The sequence below is a fragment of the Leptonychotes weddellii genome, chromosome 7, assembly GCF_054177405.1.
Source record: "Leptonychotes weddellii isolate Sample4059 chromosome 7, ASM5417740v2, whole genome shotgun sequence".
NCBI classification, from domain to species: Eukaryota; Metazoa; Chordata; class Mammalia; order Carnivora; family Phocidae; genus Leptonychotes; species Leptonychotes weddellii.
Genome location: NC_138375.1, coordinates 25935139 through 25956296, shown reverse-complemented (window position 1 = coordinate 25956296; position 21158 = coordinate 25935139). Strand labels below are relative to the sequence as shown.

Genomic DNA, 21158 nt, shown 5'->3' with positions numbered 1-21158 from the left:
GTGTTTATAATAAATTATTGTATGAAAATAGCAGTCTATAAGATGGATTGTACAGTGAGTCACTATTTAAAAATTCAATTTATCAACATTGGATGAAAGATGGAAAGGACATCAGCCATAATGTCAGCAATGGTTATCTTAGGTAATGGGATTACAGGCAATTTGGGGTTTCCCACCCACTCTGCATTTTGTCATGTTTCCAAAGTGTCTGCATTAAGGATGCATTAGCTTTGTAATTAGGGGAAACTGACATTTCTCCCTAAGTTACCATCTACTTAAACAAATGTCTGCCTTGAAAAGAACACTTTAAGAACATCATATACTGTATTCTGAGTAAACCAGTAACTCAGTTTGCCTCTCTTCTACACTCAAAGCACTCTGTGATTTCTTTTATACATGACCGCATTGTCCTCTGCCTTGTAAGAAAGCTATTTCTGTGTATGTCTATCCCCTCCACTGTGCCTTCCTTGAGGTCATCTTCCTGCCTGATAGAGTGTCTTACACACGGTGAGCACTCCAGTATTTATTGAATCGAATAGAAATTAATTTGTAATTCTCACCACAAGCCCATTTTATTTCTATTGATTAAAAAAAATACAAAACCTTTTCTAAATTAGTGATACAGAAATTTTTCTGAAACAGCAAAAGTCCAAATCAAAAGAAACACAAAAAACCACTTCCTCATTGACTTCAGTTTGCAATTTGCTTCTAGCATCAACCTTGTTCCAGAATCGAATGAGATCATCATCCTTCACCAACCTCCTGACCTTCCCCCCTTCTGGGCCAGGTAATAAACTGCTTCCAGAACCTCGAGCCTGACACTCTGACTTTTCAAAATTCATTCTCATTGATGGTGTGCTTTCTTACTCAGCTACTATAAAATGCTGGCATTTTAGTGGCAAATAAAATAGAGGCAAAGTATGATTAGAAGAATGCCTTATGAATTCCAACTCCACAAATCCAGACAGTGCATCTGTTTATTTTTGGCAGAAATTTTGAATTTGATGATGTTTTTAAGGAATTCATGTTTATGATAGCAATATGTTATATAAGGCAGCTCCATAACATAACTTGCTTTATTTTACTCATTATTATTCATCTGTACAGTTTATAATATATACAGTACTCAAAATATACAGCTATACTTTATTTTATTTAAAAGATTTTATTTATTTATTTGACAGAGAGAGACACAGCAAGAGAGTGAACACAAGTAGGGGGAGCGGGAGAGGGAGAAGCAGGCTTCCCGCAGAGCAGGGAGCCTGATGCGGGGCTCGATCCCAGCACCCTGGGATCGCAACCTGAGCTGAAGGCAGACACTTAACGACTGAACCACCCAGGCATCCCTACAGCTATACTTTAAATTCTTATTCTAAAGTTTATGCTTTAAGTGAATATTCTAAGGTTTAGAATATGATTCCTTTTATTTTCATTTATTTTTTTAGAATATGATTACTTAACCTTTTCACTAAAACATTACTTCTTTTTATTTGAAATTTATAGTGCTTTGCTAAGTAAATCTATCTTATCATAAAATATTTGAAATGGTTGGAACATTACATTAAAATTACAATTTTATATTCTTTTTGTTTTTGTTTCTACTGAACAACCAGCTGCCTTTTCCAAGTTAACCTTGCCACTAAGAAATAAAAAATACAAACTGTTCACTTCCTTTTAAATGATCCCTCTCTACCTGGGAGACACAGGGTTTTCAAACTAATGTATTTATATTCTTATTAATAATTCCAAACATGACTGAGCAACATATATGTCAGATACCTTTCAGATACAGAAGAAATACTTTCAAGCTCAATAGACCCCTTTTAAACCTGACTGACAAGTTACAGACATTAAGAGGAATAGGGGCCCTAATCCTAGAGAATTTGTTTTATTGTATTTGTGCCTAAAGTGGAGGGTTGGATGTAAGTTATCTGAATAACTGTTTCAATTATTTTAAATTAGACATACACATACAAAAAGATTAAATAAAGGAACATTGATATCAGTAAGTACCATTCCATTTTATGTTATGTGGAATGTTGGTGGTATTGGAATGGAGAAAAATAGTACAATTTGATATGGCCCATTTGTTACTGGTTTTTAATAATAAAGGTCATAAAGCATTTAATTGAACTTTGAATTAGAGAAGCAATTTACCCCAACATTTATAATATGTTTTAATACTTGGAAGAAGCAGTTCTTATTCTTTTCTCATTTCCATTAATCAAATGCTCAAAGGTTGCTGTTTCTGCAATTTGCAAGCAAGAGATGGGTGATCTCTTTGAAATGTATAATAATCCTATACTTGCAGCCACCACCATAGTCTTATGCCACCAACACACTTGATAGAAAAATCCCCTAGTATGACAGTCATCTCTCTCTAGGTATCACTAGATTGGGGAGAGTGGCAGAATTTGCTAATAGTTTCATAACATTTTATAAGAAATACATATTAATGCACACAGAGGGTTCACTACCATCAGATTTTATAATATGTATTCATTTCAGTACTCATTTTCGTGATTCTAAAAAAAAGTGCCTGTTCTATTAGTAGACCAACTTTCATTTATATTTCTGAAAGTAAACAGAACTATGTGGCAAAACTCACTGCCATCACTCATTTTTAGCACAGGGCACAGCCTACAGTTGTTAGTGCCAACAGCGACATCTACTGGTGAGTTTGGTACAGGACTGTTAAAACCCGGATTCTGTAGAAACGGACTCTTTGATTTAAAATGTGCTAAATATTTTTTCTTACAGTGAAGAAACACAATGTTTTTATGACATCAACTCTTGTGCAAAGGAATGTGGATATGAACAGTACAGATCAAGGTATGTAGTTTATTACAAGAGCCTCTGAAATTTTACATTTTACATTTATATTTTAATTTGTTGTGTGTGTGTTGGGGTCTGGAGTTAGGGCCAAGTGACAAAACGTGAAAAAACAAATTTGGTAAGCCAAGTCCCATGGCCAAAATGAATAGGTATTGGGTAAAGGTGAGGGCAGAAGTAAGCATTAAGCAATTCACTGGCTATTTTGACATTGATCAGTTAACATTAATCCCTCATTTAATGATGACTTTAGAAAACAAACATTAAATTAGTCAAAAATATGGAGGAAGAAGTATTTCACTAAAGATATATTGACTCTTTAATTCTGTCCTTTTAAGGTCCTGTGAAACATTCTGAACATGTCCTAAGGCCTGCTATTTTGCAGCCACCTCAAGCTCAAAGGTGTGAAAAAGTAAGAAAAACATTTGGACACAATACCTTGGAATCCTGCAAGACTAAGGAAAAAACAAAAAATAAGGTAAGAAAACCTCCTATGGTGGGATTGACATCAAGTTTCCATCTTTCATTTAGTAGATTATTGTGGGCTCTACATTCAGAGTTAGGGGCTGCCTGACTTTTGTTCTGTTGCTGAAGCAGACTATAGATAGCAAACAGCCCTCGGTGAGCTAATGAAAGTTGTCCTCTTAAATTGGAGAGTTGTTCCTAGGAACTAGTTTTGTGGTTTCTCCTAAGCTGTAAAGTTGAGGCCCTTTTGGTAGAAACCTCTGGGCTCCTGTTCTAGTACACTGACCCCACATGAGAACAGGGGGAGCAATGAGATGGCCAGGACCAGGAGCCACAAGTCAAAAAAGGAACAGAAGTTTTCTGCATCCCCAGCTGGTCGACATTCCAGTGTGGTTTTGCCAGTTTAGGTCACACCGGGGATCCATCCAGACCCATCTTCATGGATAACGGGAGCAGAGGACTACCTGCACGGAGTTGGGAATTGGGAGGACTGGGGAAGCTTCTGAAGACAGAGAAGAAGTCTCCCTTCCAATGGTTGTGGGTGGCTGAATCCCTCACTGTGGGCCTTTCTAGGGAGACTGATTGTCATTTTGCTCAAGCCATGCAGATATGGGTTTGGGGATATTCTGTTGCCGTGTCTTCCAGAAGCCAATACTTGAGAGGAATGGCACCCAAGATTTTCAGAGTAATTCCATCTTTCATTTGTTTCCAGCTGGACTGTGGAGGGTTGGTCACCTGTTTTGTTTTGTTTTTCCATACTGAACATGAAGACAGTGACACATGGAAATTAAAAATACCAGTCATTTCATCAATGCAATGAAAAAAAAATCAGATTGGTACTAATCCTACCTCTGTCCATATCTAACTTAGGTTTACATTCTTGGACAAAGCACCCAATCTTCTCTTTTTAACAGTGAAGTGAGAGAGTTGAACTTGGTCAGCATTTGACAACGTTTTTGTAATTCCAAACATTTTTGTAAGATATGATCTCATGAGACTCATTATGAATTTTAAAAATCATTTCATTATTTCTGCATGGCATATGGCGTGATTTTTAAGTAAAACATATTTTAAATTTCAAATCGGTAGATTATTAAATGTTTTCGTTTAAATATAACCTAGTAATCATAACCATATTACATAAATTCTCACTTTTATCCATTTAATAAGTGATGCATGTTGTTTAATTTGTGTTAAGGTATGTAAGAAAAAGTATGGATGTGTTGACTAATTTCTAAAATGTTATTATGTTGCATATGATTTTGGAACAGGATGTACTATAAATTATAGATTAAATTTTTTGTTACATGTTATGATATAAAAAGTAAATCAATATTTCTTCTTTGGCATGGCTTATTGAAATATTGCATTATGTATTTTAAAAATAAAATTTATTAATATTTTTCTTGCATTTTCCTTCTAAATGATAAAGAATAAGAGAAATTTTCAGGTAATTGTTTGTAAGCATTTCTTCTTGAATAAATCTATCAAACATATGAAAGTACTTTTTCCTATTTAGTGAACAGCTTGACTGTATGTGTCCATTATTGAATTTTCTCTAACAATGACCTTTGAAGAGTTAAAGACATACTATATAAAATGCAATGTAAGAACTCTGACAAAATAATGAAACTTATAGATGTAGGGAAAATTATCTCTAGGTGAATTTCATAGAACTATTATTTTCATGTTCCGTAATGACTTGTATATAAAATCAGAGCAATTTTTATTCATTGTCATTAATCAATGGTCACTTATTATGTATAATTTAAATAATATATGCCTAATAAAAACTGTTTTAAGTACAAAGGAGTAAAAACTACCATTTTGGCTAAGAGATAAATCATCTGACTGAATCATGAGCATGCACTTTGATCTCTGCTAACCAACAACATATATTCTCTTCATACATACTTCTCAGCTCTCAAATTCTGTTATAAAGGGAAAAATGCTCAAAATTATTTTTATTTATTGGTATAAAATTAAAGTGGAAACAGACCCCAACTACCTTTAAAGATATGAACTCCTTGCAACATCTTTGCAAACCCCTGCTGGGGGAAGGGAGGTGTTCATAAAACATTGGAGATACTAGATCCGATCATTTAAGGGCTCCTTCCAGTTTTAAAATTGCTCACGTCTTCATTTATACATTAATCAGGTAATGTACATTTGCATATACATCAGACAGAGTAACTAGTTGATTAAGTCACCAGTCAAAAATTTTTAGATGAAGAGATGAATGGGATTTCCTCTAATGTTTAATGACCATGCTGGTGAAGCCCTTAGGGTGTTTTCGGGATTAAATAGTCCTGAAGGATATATCTATGAAGCTAAAAATGAGAATTAACTCCATGTGGCTAAAAAGATAAAAGTAACAAAAGGAGGTGCGATTTCTGAATATGATGACAAAGGGTATAGTCCCTGATGTCAGACAAACCCTGGCTCTGAGGTCAGCCCATTCCTGGTTGCCCATACCTGGCCAAGTTATTTAAACTCATTAGGTCAGTTTACTCATCTGTAAACTATAAAATGTGGATGACAGACATACAACCTATATAGAGATGTTGTGAGGAGTAAATGAGATAATGTACAAAAAATGCTTGGGGAAGTACTTGAACATAGTAACTTTTCAACACATTTAACTGTAACTATGTTTCCTTGTCTGATGCTCCTCCCTTAAGGCAATTGAAAGGAACTTTCTGATGGATTGCCTTTCTTTCAGATTTCTGAGGGGAACTCTTCTTTGCTAAGTGAAAATTTACCAAGTGCCAGAATTTCAGTCCAGCTGACTACTAACCAGAATTGTTTAGGTGCTACATCAGTAGGGTAAGTTAATGATGAGGACACAGAAAATATATCCTTTTATTCTTGCTTTCTTTTATCATTATAATCATTTATGGAAAATAGCTTTCTGATATTGCACAGATAAATTGCTAAGATTTCTTTTTTTTAAGATTTTATTTATTTATCTGAGAGAGAGAGAACATGAGCTGGAGGAGAGCCAGATGGAGAGGGAGAGGCAGACTCTCCACTGAGCAGGGAGCCCGATGTGGGGCTTGAACCCAAGACCCTGGGATCATGAGCTGAGCCAAAGGCAGACACTTAACTGACTGAGCCACCCAGGTACCCCAAATTGCTAAGGTTTCTATTTGAGATTTTATAAAGGACACAAGTTTACAATGTTTTTCAAAACGTCTCTAATATTTAAAGATTATCATATTAATATTGGATTATCTCCATTGCTTTGTTGACTTGGGTGAGAATATTTCAAAAACATACAGTTAAATTTTTAGTTAGGAATTAATTATCTGGCTGATAGATTAGCCTTCCCCTTCTGTGGTGTTCTTCCACCCTGCCACTGCCATTTTTCATTATTTTGGGTGTTATTCCTTATTTATTGACATACATTGGATAGACAACAAAGAAAACAGTATAAATGTACAAAATGAAAGTTAGTATTTACCGGTATCACCAGCAATGAAGGCATGTTTGATCTGAGGGAAGATTAAACTGAGCCATAGATACAACCAGACTCACATGATTAGGGCCCATGTGAGTACCACAACTCTTACCTATGGTGCACACTGGGGGTACAGTGGGGACCCCAGAGCACATTGGCCTACAGATAGACAGCTGTATATCTTTGAGTTTCTCATCATGCAAAACACTTTTAGCAACAACAACAACAAAGTTCCAGGAGGAAAAAAACCCAAATTAAACAAAAGCCCACTCAAGTATAACTGACAAGATAGATTGGCTGTGCTTTTGCTCTGGAGACCTCTGGTAGCTGGGAGCATTGGCCACTTGGGGAAGAGGACAGAAGAAATGAGAGATTGGAGAGGCTGTGCTGGAAAAGCAAGCAGATAAGGTCTGGGCCAGCCCCTGGTTGATCACACAGCCTGAACAGTGATGGGCATGACATGGGTTTGGACTGGTCTCAATTTGTGCTGTCACAGCTGTCAAATATTTTAAATATCATCCCCAGGAGTACCTCAATTTTTCCTTCATTTCTCAGTGGCTGCAGATGAACAAGAGTTAGCTATTTTTGTGCTTTACATAAATCTGTTAAATCTTCCGGTTATTTCATGTGCTAAGATCTATCATGGCTTTATCCATATATTTCAAATCGCAAATGTTCATTTCTTTTCCTTAGATGTCAACCAAATGAAGATAAGTATTCTTTTAAAAGCTGCAGTTCTGATTTTGTGTTTGGAGAAAACATGGTAGAAAGAGTTTTGGTAAGAATTTTGGCATTATAAAGAATTATAAAAGATGTCACTTTGAGTTTCTGGAGGCATATTAATTAAAACAATGTTAAATTGGAGCATACTTTAACTCCTGAGTTCGAAGGCACGTTTTCTTTCTTTAACCAGAAAGATTCTCCTGGGAAGCAAGTTCTAGTTGTTAGAATAATAGGCAGGAACCCACAGAGGAAGGGAATTGTATAATTATAACATTATTACTGATGAGAAATATTAAATAGTTCTTTGACGTGTGTTACACCCAAGGTACCCAAGGAAATCCCAGAATTATCTGCAATAGATGAGCTTAACTGGTAATGATATTTTAATATCAGGTTTTCGATAGCATCTTTCATAACAAGATGCACTTAAAATCATTTGCCAATTTTTTCTTGTTAACCACAACCCTCCCCTTCAAGCTTTTATAGTGAAAAACATTATCATAACTTTTTTTTTTTTTTTGCAGGCTTTAAGAGGAAAATCATAGTACTTTACTTGCCTAGGGAAACATACTTGCCAAGTGGAAACCCCTAAGGAGTTTTACCGGCATCCCTATTTAGTATTGGGCGTCCTCCTGCATGAGGTGGTTGCCCCTCTGCCCTCCACAGCTAGCATGCATTAGGACTACTAGTTACATCAAGGATCCAGAGGAGGCTACACAGATTTTAAAGCCTGCATAGAGGCTCAGAATAACAAAGGACCAACTCATGAGGTCTGTCTATTCCAAGTTTTTTAGGGCTTTCACAAATCAATCCCTTTTAAGACTTGGTTTATTCTACACCCCCCTCAGGCTAAACCCAAATTCCAAGAGTAGTGTCATAGCTTTTTAGCTTGGGGGCACCCTCTGCCACTCTCAAGATGAAGGGTAACTCCACAGTTCTAGAGCTGTTGATCCATATCTTTGGATCTGAACCAGAATGGACCAACTTCCAGAGTGAAGTTCTAGGCGATACATTTAGGCACATTTCTTCCATATTGTTTAGTCCTAAATTTGGCACTACATTAACCACAGCTTCTGTAAGATGTCACAGACACAAATAAAATACTTTCCAAGCCTCACAGGATCAACTTTAACACCCAATTCAACTTAACAAACATATTTTGTATTCTTATGATGTCTAAAGCTCTGGCGTTGGTCTCAAGTTTGGCTGTGTATTAACAATCATCTCGTGAATCTCTAAAGGATTCAGTATGCCTGAGCATTTCCCCAAACCGATTAGATCAGAGTCTCTGTGGGTGAGGCTAGGTGTCAGGTGATTTGAAAGTACAGCCAGGATTGAAAAACACCTGGGTGAGTGGTTATGCAAAGCGAAAGGGAGACACTGTGCTCTAGAGGTGCTTATAATCTAAGGGGAGACAGAGACATACCTGAGCAAATGAACTACAGTTGGGATTAGAACTTTGCTTTGAGGAGGTACCGGTATACATTTCCTGTGGGCACTTTCAATCTGGCTTGCAAAGGAAAACTGAGCTTCCTGTCTCTTTAAGATGATAACATCCTAGGCTAGCAGGAGCTGTAGCGATCACTTGTATGTGTCCTCTGCTTAATCCTATAATCCCGTGACCTTGTGATCTGGGGGTCAGAATGCCCTCCTGACTCGTGTGCTGACCATGCGCTGTTCCCGAGAGTCATGAAACTTTCTGTGCCTTCCTGTTTATTTTCTTAAAATGGAAATAATCACACTCATCTCTACCAATTTTAGCAGAATATCTTAAAATATCCAGTTAAATAATGTGGAAGAGTTTTGAGTTCATAAAGGAAAAGACAGAAACCCAAGTTCTGAAGTACTGTTACAATTCCCTCTATTCTGCGGGGGGATCTCCAGGATCATAAATGGCCGGGCAGTTACTCACTCTTTCTTTACAGGCCTTGGTTACAGCACCTGGGCAGGGCCCCAGGTGTGCTGCCTTAAAAGTGATTTTTGGCAGAAATTGTCTTAGAGGAAAAATTAAGATGAGCTCTGAGACAGTGAGTGGGTTCTCTGGGTAACTTGTATGATTATTTTGGATAGAGAGTGAGGCGCTGGGAATACTGAAATACCTTGAAACAGAGATGAGAGTTGCATCTCCTTTGAGGCATCAGGGTGCTCTTGTGGTAGCACGGAACAGCTGCTACCTCCTTTTGGGTCTCTAAACCTTCTCCCCTTGTCCCTGGAATGAGATCCCACCTGAAGTAGGCTGGTGGTAACCAGATTATGCTTCCTGAGGATCAGGACCAAGGTCCTGTGATGTGATAGGAAGGATTTCCCCGTAGAGCACACTGGGAATCCAAAACAAAAACATTGCAGTAGAGTTTGCCGTGTTGAAGTAGAAGAAAGAAAGGTAACTTTTGGCTTACTGCAAATATATAGGGACACAATTCTGTAATATATCTTTTTGCCTCACCCAGGATACTCAACATCTCACCCAACCTCAACTCGAAAATGACTCAAACACCAGGGAAAAACCATTCAAATCCACTCTAGAATTTCCTGTCAACTCTCCAAATTCAAGTAAGAATTATGTCATTTGTAAAAAAAAAAAAAAAAAAAAGATTCAACTAGTGTATTTCCTGTTTTCCCATGTCATTTGTTTAGTATCTATAAAATACAAAAACAATAACGCAGTGCTTTAAAACTTTTTGGTAAAGATTAAAGCATACGAATATGGTTGTATGATACATAAGCTTAAACATTTTTTACTTGAGCACATGAGAAATCATTAAAGAGATTTATCTAAACTCAAGTAGTTTCACTTTTTGGGAAACACTCATTATTTTTGTTTTGTTTTTCAAAGATTTTGTTTGTTTGAGAGAGAGAGAGCACGCGTGCGTACTCACGCACAAGCAGAGGGGAGAGGCAGAGGAGAAGCAGGCTCCCCGCTGAGCAGGGAGCCCAATGTGGGGCTCTATCCCAGAACCCCGAGATCATGACCTGAGCCAAAGACAGACACTCAACAGACTGAGCCACCTGGGCGCCCCGGGAAACACTCATTGTTATAAAAAGCTTAGGAGACCTGTATATTAATGGGGACAATAAAGAGCTTTTACAGTAGAGAAAAATGGGGTCTTTTATGTGTCTTTTCCCCCCTATTTTTTTCTTAGGCACAGGCTCTATTAAAAATATATCCCTAATTGAATCAGCTGCTGCTTTCTCTTCTAAGCCATCACCCAAATGCTTGCTGGAGAAAATTGATGTTGTAACAGGGGAAGAAGCAGAGCATAATGTGTTAAAGGTCTGTATACCACACGTTGCTCTTTCTGGCAGCATGTCTGTACATGAAATCAAGTTTCTATAAGCAGGAACCCCTTTAAAAATAAAGGCAGAAGTATAGTTTTCATTAGGACAGAGCTGCTTCAATAAAACTGTGAGGGGCTTCCAAAGACTAAGCCAATAGTTTGTTGTATTCATACGTTAGTATGTGTAATTTTCAGGAAGATGGATTATTGGGTTTACAAGCATTCACATTAGTCTTTTAGAAAGAAGACAGCCAGGCATCCTGTCTTAAAATAACTTCAGACCTAATTTTTATACTTTTCATGCCTACTTTTATAATCAGTGCTATCATCCTATGATTGAAAATTTCTACTTACCCTGGACATTTTTAAATGATAAGATGAATAGATTTCAGTTCAAGATAATAAAAAAATTCTGTCTTTCTTTGAAAAGTTCTTTTATATAAGTTTTGGATTTCATATAAAGCAAGACTTTCACAGATATAATATACAGTATCATACATAGGATTTGAATGTTGAGTGGTCTATCAGCCGAGGCACATGAAATGTAATTACTATGACCTAATGGTTTTTCAACAAGGTGCAGATTTCCCTTTCTCCTTCTCCATCTGCTTTTACCCCCAAATCTCTCCATTTCTCTTCTCTTCTCCCATGATTTACTGATACATTTACTATACAAGTGTGCTTCTAAGCATAACTCTCAGATCATCTTAAACCGAGGTTAAGTGAAATAATTGCTAGGGGTGAGGTCCTGGCATGCTATATTTTTAACAAGTCATCTGGGTGATTCTTGTACACAGTAATATTTAATTCTGGTAAGCATTATAGTACAGTGCTCTGTAGTACCACATCCTAGTTGCCGTATTCCTCAAAAAATTTTAAGCATGCAAATAGTTTCACTAATCCTTTACTTTCACGTAAGTCACATAGCTCAAATAACATTAAATTTCATTTAAAAGTTGGTACATATAAATATATTGTTAAGTGAAAAATCACGATGCAGAAAGTATGGTATTCTACCATTTCTAGAAAAAATAAGGGACATATGTATCGGCATGTATATACATACAAATATCTCTAGAAGGATAAACAAAATATTAGCAACAGCGATCACCTGTTGCAGGGGGTAGAAACTGACAGATGGAGAAGTACGGTTGGGAAGGACTTTCCATTTTGCACATCTTTTTTGCTTTTTGATATTTGAACTATTCAAAAATTGCGTGTTTTAAAAGTTAAATTTTTAAAGCTGGTTTACAAATCATTAAGAGAGGTTACTCTGGTAAAGTCAGACAAAGAAAAGTGTTACAGCATAGGAAAGGAATCACTTCGAAAAAATTTTTTTTATATATTTGACATTTAAAAAAATTGTCCTTTAGATCAACTGCAAGCTTTTTATATTCAACAAAACAACACAGTCCTGGATTGAAAGGGGCAGAGGAGCTTTGAGGCTGAATGACACAGCGAGCAGTGATTGTGGAACATTCCAGTCAAGACTAAGTAAGGAATCATTTTGTAAAGCAACCCACTCTTTCTCAGAGTAAAATTACCAGTAGGTACACATCATTTTCTGGCGATATGCTATCAAAGAGTCAACAAATCAGTCTGTTGAAAACAATGTTGTTTCTAATGTACTATAGCAGCTTCCTGTTTAGAGCAGCCTCCGGTTCTGCCTCTATCACTGACTAGTGACCTTGGACGAAGTACTTAATCTCTCTCTCCCTGCCCTAGTTACATCAGTTTCAAATGGGGAGAATAGTACTCCATGACTTACTGAGCAATTGTGAGAATTCAGTGAGATAATGCACTTAAGCACCTATGAGCAAGCCCAGCACACACCTCAACAGTAATCTCCGTATTATTTAAAGGCCATACATAGGATGACATCATTTCTGAAGGAAAAGTAGTTTTTCTAAAAGAGAATATCTGCCCTGTTGTTTATTCTTGGCATTCTAAACATGGCATGTGGGTTGAGATGAAGGGTCAGATTCCTAGGAAATAAAGGTGTGTGGTTACTGAATCCTGTGTGTGGTTACTGACATCCAGAGTGATGGTGAGAATCTGGACTCAATCAAACTGAAACACTCAGAAAGTTTTTGGCATCCGAAAAGACACACTGGGCATTGTTCAGAGGCCCAAACTGAAAGTGAGAGCCCTGGGCAGGGCCAGTAGGTTTACTGGTCAACACTGGGCAGGCAAAGCTGTGGAGGGGACCACTGGTAGAAGTTGGATCCATGTATACGGATGTTTATTGAGCTTCAGATATCAAGCTCAAGAAACCAGCGAGGACTAGAACTCACACTAAAAGAATAGGAACCGTGTCTTCAGTTCTATAACTGGCAAACAGGTTTCTAAGTAACCCAACCAAGTATTATTCCCAAGGCAGGTGCTAGTTGTTTTCTACTCTTGTTCAATGCCACTCTTTCCACTGCCTGCCAAAATTTGTGATGCATGGTGTTTACATTGCTGGGTAACCTGATTGTACATTTTATGTGGTATACCATGATCACCTTTCCACATCAGTAGTTATCTTTCTTCCCAGTTCTTAATGGGTTCATAGTATTATCTTGAATAGCCATGTCATTTTTTAACTAATTTAGCTAATTTCATTTTTTGAATGCCTAAAGCCAAGTTTTCTCCATTGTAAACAATTCTTGGATAAATATTCTTCAGACCACTAGATCCTCAAAGGAGTTCTAAAATTTTAATCATTTTTTAATATTATAGTAAAAAAAATAATTCCGGCTTTTAAGCTAAAATTAGTCCTCCAACATAATAAAGCTCAATTTGAAAACCAACTTATAATCAAGCCAAATTACAATGTAATAGTGAAAATACAGTCTGAAAAACCACTGAAAGATTTACTTTGCTTTCAAAAATGGCAAATTCCCCAGAAGGTCAAGTAATCAACTGTTCTGTAGTCTTATATATTCACCTTCCCATTTTAGTTATGCGCAATCAAGGCAGCCTGAGGCTGATCCTCAATAGCAAACTCTGGGCTCAAATGGAGATTCAAAGAGCGAACCACAAAAATTTGCGAATAACAGCTACTGATTTAGAAGACTATAGCATCAAAGTGTTTTTAATTCAGGTAAGTAACAGATTACAGTGATAGAGAATTATCCTACTATATTTCTAGATCACTGCAATTGCTAAATTGTTTAATTTCATTGTAACCTGCACCACTGGCAAAAAACAAAAACCAAAAAACCAAACTTCAGCCATTCATTTTGGTTGTTTACAGTTTAATATAAGACCTAAATTTTATATGGAAATTTACAGATTAACACCAAAATCTATAGTAATCAATTGGTATATGTCCAAGACATTTGTACTGATATATGCTTCAAACCTCCTCATTTTTCTTTACCATTATGTGTAATGGTATTACAAATTATGTCAACAATCTTACTAAGTTACCAAAGGGACTGTTGTCAAGACTGGCTCCTAGGAGTCCAGTGGAATACACAGCCCAGTGCTTATACTGAATGCTGAAATTCAGAAGGCTTTGAGATCACTGGAAAGGAACCAGTGAGAAATGGAAAAACACAGGGCTCGTAAGTCAAAACAACCAGTCCAATAGCACATTCCCATTCTGGACATGAGTCAGTCTCCAAGGTAACAGGATGGGAGCACAGACTTAGCTTTTCCCGGCAGCAGGAATGCTTGACCTCAAATACAAGATCCAGGCACAAAAGAGAGAGATCTGGCAGGGATCAAACCAGAAAAAAGGTTAGGTTTCCCAAATGGGCTGAGACCCAGAAGACTGGAGCAGACTGAGTACTCACATGACTCAGGCAGAAGGTAACAGTACAAGTAAATTAGCTCCCATAGTAATGGAAATGGAAATGGAATGGAAAGTAATGGGAAAAAAAAGTTGCCAAGTGCCCAATGATGAAAAACCAAAGATTTTATTAACTACCAGTAAGGGCACTGTTAGGTGTAAGTGATGTTGAATATTGAGATGTTAGAGTAAGATAATGCCCAAATGTTGTTTACCATCGAGGGAGACAATCCCTGATACTCTGCCAGGCTGGATCCCCTGGCTTTGAGCAAGTAAAGCAGCCTGCCTGTAGCTGATACTAAGATTGAGACCATTAGCTAAGATGAGATTCTGCTGTTCAGTATCTGACCCACGCTGGCTCCATAAATTGTAGGATATCTGCTAGAGATAAGCCAGCTAAATGCAAATAAAAATCACCCCAAATTCCATTCCCAGGCATGGTCATTACGAACATTTTTCTTATATTTTAGCATATATGTGTGTGCACACATATGTATGTATTGTACAAACTGTATGATCTTCAGGTAGGTTATTTAGATTCTTTAACTTGATTTTACTCATCTGCCAAATAAAGATAATAATAATTTACTTTATAAAGTGGTTAAATATTTAGAATGTGAATATTTGATTATGAAGTACACATAGGTAACCTTTTCACTCATCAATGAAAGTGAGTGTTTTCCTGTCATTAAATAGTTCATTTTTTGAAAATTCTTTTAATAGGCGAAAAGAATTCTATTATGCACCCTAATTTATTCCATTAATTCCACTTTGTTAAATACTTAGGTAATTTACTGCCTTTCATTATTAAAAATTCTGCAAGAAAGATGTGAGGAATTCTCTGTGTACATACATGTTAATTTTCTTCGGATAAGGTTTTGACTTGTCTTGACAAATTTCTCTTCAGAAAGACTGAATCAATTTTCATTCTCTCCAGCATTTTCTTATGGTACTTCCTGGGAATTATCATTCTTTTAAGCATAGAGAATTTGTTATTCAAAAAATATATCATTGTGATTTTATTTTTAATTTCTTGTTCTGAATTCCTTGAATGAATATATCTGAATGAATTTGGCAAAAGGCAATATATTGACCAGTGGAAGACATATTTAAATTTTAATGTTAGAAAGTCAAGGTGGCAGAGTAGTATTTATATTTCAATTACAAATACTCTTGCAATATTTATTAACTTACTAAGGAAAAATTACACCTTTGCACATAATGTAAAAAATGAAATCAGTCAAGAGTCAACAATTATTTTCTCAACATCTATATAATATTTAGCACAATATGAGAAACAAAAATATTTTATTTAACTTATAGTTATTTTCCCCCCAAAGTAATTAAGGGAACTTAAGAACATGCAAATGAAAAAATATAACTCGGGGTGCCTGGGTGGCTCAGTCGTTAAGTGTCTGCCTTAGGCTCAGGTCATGATCCCAGGGTCCTGGGATTGAGCCCCGCATTGGGCTCCCTGCTTGGCAGGAAGCCTGCTTCTCCCTCTCCCACTCCCCCTGCTTGTGTTCCCTCTCTCGCTGTGTCTCTCTCTGTCAAATAAATGAATAAAATCTTGAAAAAATATATATATAGGGCGCTTGGGTGGCTCAGTCGTTAAGCGTCTGCCTTCGGCTCAGGTCATGATCCCAGGGTTCTGGGATCGAGTTCCGCATCAGGCTCCCTGCTCATCGGGGAGCCTGCTTCTCCCTCTCTCTCTGCCCCTGCTTGTGTCCCCTCTCTCGCTGTGTCTCTGTCAAATAAATAAAATCTTTAAATATATATATATATACATATATATATATAACTTAAGACCCTTCTCCCAAAAAGTTGGCATGTAGTTTGTTCAACCCTCATTTCTTGGTTTGAAAAGTAAGACAGCTTTCTGGAGGGTTAGCAAAGAGAATAATTTACCTAGATTCTCTGCGAAATTGTGAAAAGATACAAAAATGTAAACCACTGCCATGTTACCTTAAAAGAGCACTGACTTTGATGACAAAGATCTGGGATGCGAGCCCAACCAATCTGCTGACTAGCTAAGTACACTCAAGCAAGTCATTGTACCTTTCTGAGCCTTCATCTCCTCATCTGTAGAGGGATGTGGGAAATGAGAATATACTGAATACTTGTACTGGGTGCTTTTGCTAACATAAGTGAAATAAATAATTCACTCATGGTTTCATTGTAAGGATTGAATAAAAAAGAGTGTAGTAACCATAACTGTTATAACAGTGTTATTGTCACCATCATTTTTTATATTAAGAGCATCCATAAAAACAGCATAGAAAAGTACTGAGAGCAAAGACTTCTGATGTGTTTCTTTTTTTTTTTTTTTTAAGATTTTATTTACTTATTTGTCAGAGAGAGACAGAGAGACAGAGAGAGCACAAGCAGGGCGGAGCGGCAGGCAGAGGGAGAAGCAGGCTCCCCGCTCAGGAAGGAGCCCGATGCGGGACTCGATCCCAGGACCCCGGGATCATGACCCGAGCCAAAGGCAGATGCTTAACTGACTGAGCCCCCCAGGTGTTCCTGATACAATATCATAAGGGTGGCTCTGTGGCACAATGGCCGGCACTCTGAGCTTCTATGCTGCAATATTATAGATTGCTCTAATGAGCTCTGCTCTTTCACTGAGCTGTGAGGCTTGCATGGGACATCGAAATGCAGTCATGTAAAGGAAAGGTGGTCTTTTTTTTCATCCACCCTACAATTTTCTACAGTGTAAAACAGTGGAGGAAGGATAGTCTTCAAATAGAAATTTTAAATCAGAAAATTTCATTTCTCAGTTTAAAATGCACAAATTGGGACCTGTTATAAAATTATTCACTTTCGGATTCAATTTGCTTCAAGATGAATGGCTTTTTACTCTTTAATTTTTAGAGTTATTTATATTCTAGATTTATGCCATATAATTCTTTCCTTATTAATAGTTGAAGATTAAAAATCTCTAAAATGTGGCTATTATTAAGTTATTTCTACTCCTAAGATTTTATTTATTTATTTATTTTGAGAGAGAGAGAGAGGGCAGGGGGAGGGCAGAGGGACAGGGGAGAGAGAATCTCAAGCAGACTCACCCTGAGTGCGCGAAGTCTGACATGGGGCTCGGTCTCACGACCCTGAGATCATGATCTGAGCTGAAATCAAGAGTCGGCTGCTTAACTGACTGAGCCACCCAGGTGCCCCTATTTATATTCTTAACAACTTAATTTTCCTCATGCAGGCCAGCGCCAAAGACACAGGATGTCTGTATGCAGCAATACATCATCGGCTGGTTGCACTTCGAAGCTTCAATAAACAGAAAGATGTAAATCAAGCTGAAAGCCAGTCAGAAACAAGCCTCCAACAATTAAACTGCGAAAGCTGTGATGAGGATGAGGATGATTTCATCCAAGTCACTAAAAATAGATCAGGTAAATAGCTTTTCTTTTCTTAGGTCAACTGTTTAAGAAAGAAATCTTCTGCACAATCCTAGTATATGAAATAGATTTTTGTAAAGTGGAACTAATCTGTTTAGAGTGGATGGGAATTAGAGTCCTAGCTCTTTGGATCAGAGGAATGGGTTTGTAAATCATTGTCTTCTATCTGTGGCCTTCATTATGATTTTGCCAAAAGTCATCCCCATTGTGATGCCCGTATGTCATTTGCACATAAACTTAATAAAAATACCATAAAGTCTTACACTGATACACTGAAACTAACCCATTTGTTTCTCTTCACATGGTCTCATTTTCCTATTATTGGCTATAATAGAAGAAATTATAAATATATCATAAAGGTAAAAACACATTGCAATGGAGCCCACCAGACAAATATGGCTTGAAATACCGAAACTCTTATTTATCTCCTTTTTGGAATTGGACTGCTTTATTCTCAAGGACTTTTTTTTGCCTAGGGCAAACAGTATTATTTTTTTTATTGTGTCTGGATTCATGAGTTGAGCAAGGTTGAAGTAGAACCAGTAGTTAGCAGATTTTTAGGTTTCAATGCTTATCCTGATGAGTAGATTTAAAACAAAAACTTATCATTATTTTTGGAGAGAAACATTGTCAAGGAAATAATAAACCCACCTCTGTTATATAAATGGTGCCAAGTATTTTCAGTAATAGTTTCATTTAGGCCTGAATTCTGCTCTACAGAGAACTGAGTAACATACTTATAAAGACAGTGTGTTAGCAAGCATTTTTGCAACTTTTAATCATTTTAAATCTTAAAGGTAATTTAATCATACATAATTTAAGAATCTATCAGAGTACAAGTGCAAAACTTGATGAAATATCTTCCTTTGCATGGGCGCCTGGGTGGCTCAGTTGGTTAAGCGACTGCCTTCGGCTCAGGTCCTGATCCTGGAGTCCCTGGATCGAGTCCCGCATCGGGCTCCCTGCTTGGCAGCGAGCCTGCTTCTTCCTCTGACCCTCCCCCCTCTCATGTGCTCTCTCTCTCTCTCTCATTCTGTCTCAGATAAATAAATGGAATCTTAAAAAAAAAAAAAGAAAAGAAATATCTTCCTTTGCTTAATACTAAAAATGTAATCAAGAAGAAAAATGCACAAAATATGCAGATCAGGATTATAAACTGCTTGACTCAGTGAGCCAGAGAACTAAGTGAATATGATTTTTCTTGTCGTTCTTAAACAAATGGTTTCTTATTCTTTAAAATGTGTGAGATGTATGAATAAAATTATCTTTTATAATGTTTATATTGTCAATAATAAAATGGGGTCTATTAGAAAATGGATTGGTATCCATTAGAAATGTTAGCTTGAAATAGGATTAAATGGCAAAATTCTCTCATCAACAAAAGTCACACTTAGGAAATCTATATTTTATTATATTCCATTTTAGGAAAGAGTAATATGCAACTATCCTCATACAAAATGAGAAACAATGGAAATAATGCAAAGTAAATGTCAATCATATGAACCCACCCTTCCTCTGCCATTTTTCCCTTTTCATTTAGTACTTTCTCTAGGAGGTGTGGCATACAAATGCTGAACTGTTAGGAAAGCAATAAAAAGGCTATTTTTTAAAACTTTGTTGCCCATGAATCAAGGAAGGGTTTAATTATCTGAAATGTCATGTTTAAAATTAGCAACATTTCCAAATGTTACATATAAAATGTATATTCTATATATTGCATTTCCTCACAGTAAGCATATTCATGCATATTCATGTTCAGTTGTGTTCAATATTAAATCTAATCTGAATATAATTTTATAATATTTTAAATTTATATCACAGATCCTTCTAGGTGGACCCACAGACAGTCGGTTGCCTGTTCATGAACGCTATCTACTATAAACGTGACAACATCTACAAAAAGATTGGTCATCTTACTGAAAATACTAAGCCATCCTAACTAAATGAGAAGATCCTATTCGTTCCTTGAAGAGTTTTTACAGCACAGTTCATGAAAGATAATTTGTTGCAATTAAGATTTTTCTTTTATATAGTCTAATAATTGCAAGGTTTTATATTTTGATTATTGTGGAGAAAATGACAGAATTTAAGAAATACACGGACTTTGGAAGTTCAAAATTTATCATTTTTGAAGAAGCTAATTTAGAATAGGATTTGATAACTAATTTGGACTATTCATCACATTGGTGGATATAATAGTTCAAATAAATTTCTGGATTTCATAAATATCTAACTAAAATATTTTTTCAGTCATACATTGCCTGGTCATAAAACAAATATTTTACAAGATTTCCAGTCATTTCTTCCAAAACACTATATCTGCATGCTAACATTTCATTAAGTCATGTTTCTCTTCTGGGAAATGTGTATTTTCTTTTAACCTTTGGATTTACTACTACTATAAGATTATATATTCATGGTATGAATTCCTTTAAAGATAGTGTTGTCTTGGACCTGTATCCATTGCACCTTGTGTATGCTTGACTCCAGTTCAGCATCCAATAGTTGTTGAAGGGATGAACAAAATACATTAACTATGTAACAAAACAGTAAGTATACAAAAAGTAAAATATGTTAACTTGTTCTTTGCTTTATGTAATTAGATTGTCATTAATAGTCTAATGGGTGTAGCTGTATAGAGACCTTTTAAAAAAAACAAATATATTCATATATACCCAAATGAATTTTTTTCTTAAATGCTGTTATTGTGGTAGACTGTAATAATTTCAACATTTGTGCAACAAAGTTTTGATGCTCCTCTTTTGAGATTTGTCTCAGAGACCCCTTATGAGTTACACAGAAAAATTAGTGCTTCTAGGCATATTTCGTTTTTCGATCCAGTTTGATCACCCCATGACTTCAAAATGACTTTTGATCATGATTCCTAAATATTCCCTTGTTAGAGGCATCTTAGCCTTCTCAGGGTGTCATAACAAAATACCCCACTGTGAAGCAGTTATTTTTCACAGTTCTAGAGGCTGAGAAGTTGAAGATCGAAGGGTCAACAAAACAGGCTTATTCTGAGGCCTCTGCTCGTCGTTGTAGGCTGCTGTCATTGCCTCGCGTGCTCGCAGGACCTCTTTGTGGGAGCACGGGCAGAGAGAGAGAGCAAGCTCCCTAGTGTCTCATCCCATGAGGGCGCTAATCCCATTAGACCAGGGCCCTAGGCCCTTAAATTTATCTAACCCTAATTACCCCCCAAAGCCCCATCTCCA

At 36.6% G+C, this 21158-nt stretch overlaps 1 protein-coding gene across 12 annotated transcripts in view; it reads left to right on the top strand.

Moving 5' to 3' along the window:
• Positions 1-20644, top strand: part of RANBP3L (RAN binding protein 3 like) — a 275898-nt gene extending 255254 nt beyond the window's left edge. For 10 of the 12 annotated variants that reach the window (XM_081826021.1, XM_081826022.1, XM_081826020.1 and 7 more), the window contains 11 exons: positions 713-787; positions 2761-2832; positions 3171-3310; positions 6020-6123; positions 7451-7535; positions 9928-10030; positions 10621-10751; positions 12129-12249; positions 13698-13840; positions 17748-17937; positions 19765-20644. In XM_081826021.1, the coding sequence (XP_081682147.1) occupies positions 713-787; positions 2761-2832; positions 3171-3310; positions 6020-6123; positions 7451-7535; positions 9928-10030; positions 10621-10751; positions 12129-12249; positions 13698-13840; positions 17748-17937; positions 19765-19808 (1208 nt within the window). In that variant the 3' untranslated portion in view covers positions 19809-20644. The remainder of the gene's footprint in view (positions 1-712; positions 788-2760; positions 2833-3170; positions 3311-6019; positions 6124-7450; positions 7536-9927; positions 10031-10620; positions 10752-12128; positions 12250-13697; positions 13841-17747; positions 17938-19764) is intronic. The other 2 variants (XM_081826027.1, XM_081826029.1) reach the window with 1 other exon arrangement.
• The last annotated feature ends 514 nt before the right edge of the window (positions 20645-21158 follow it).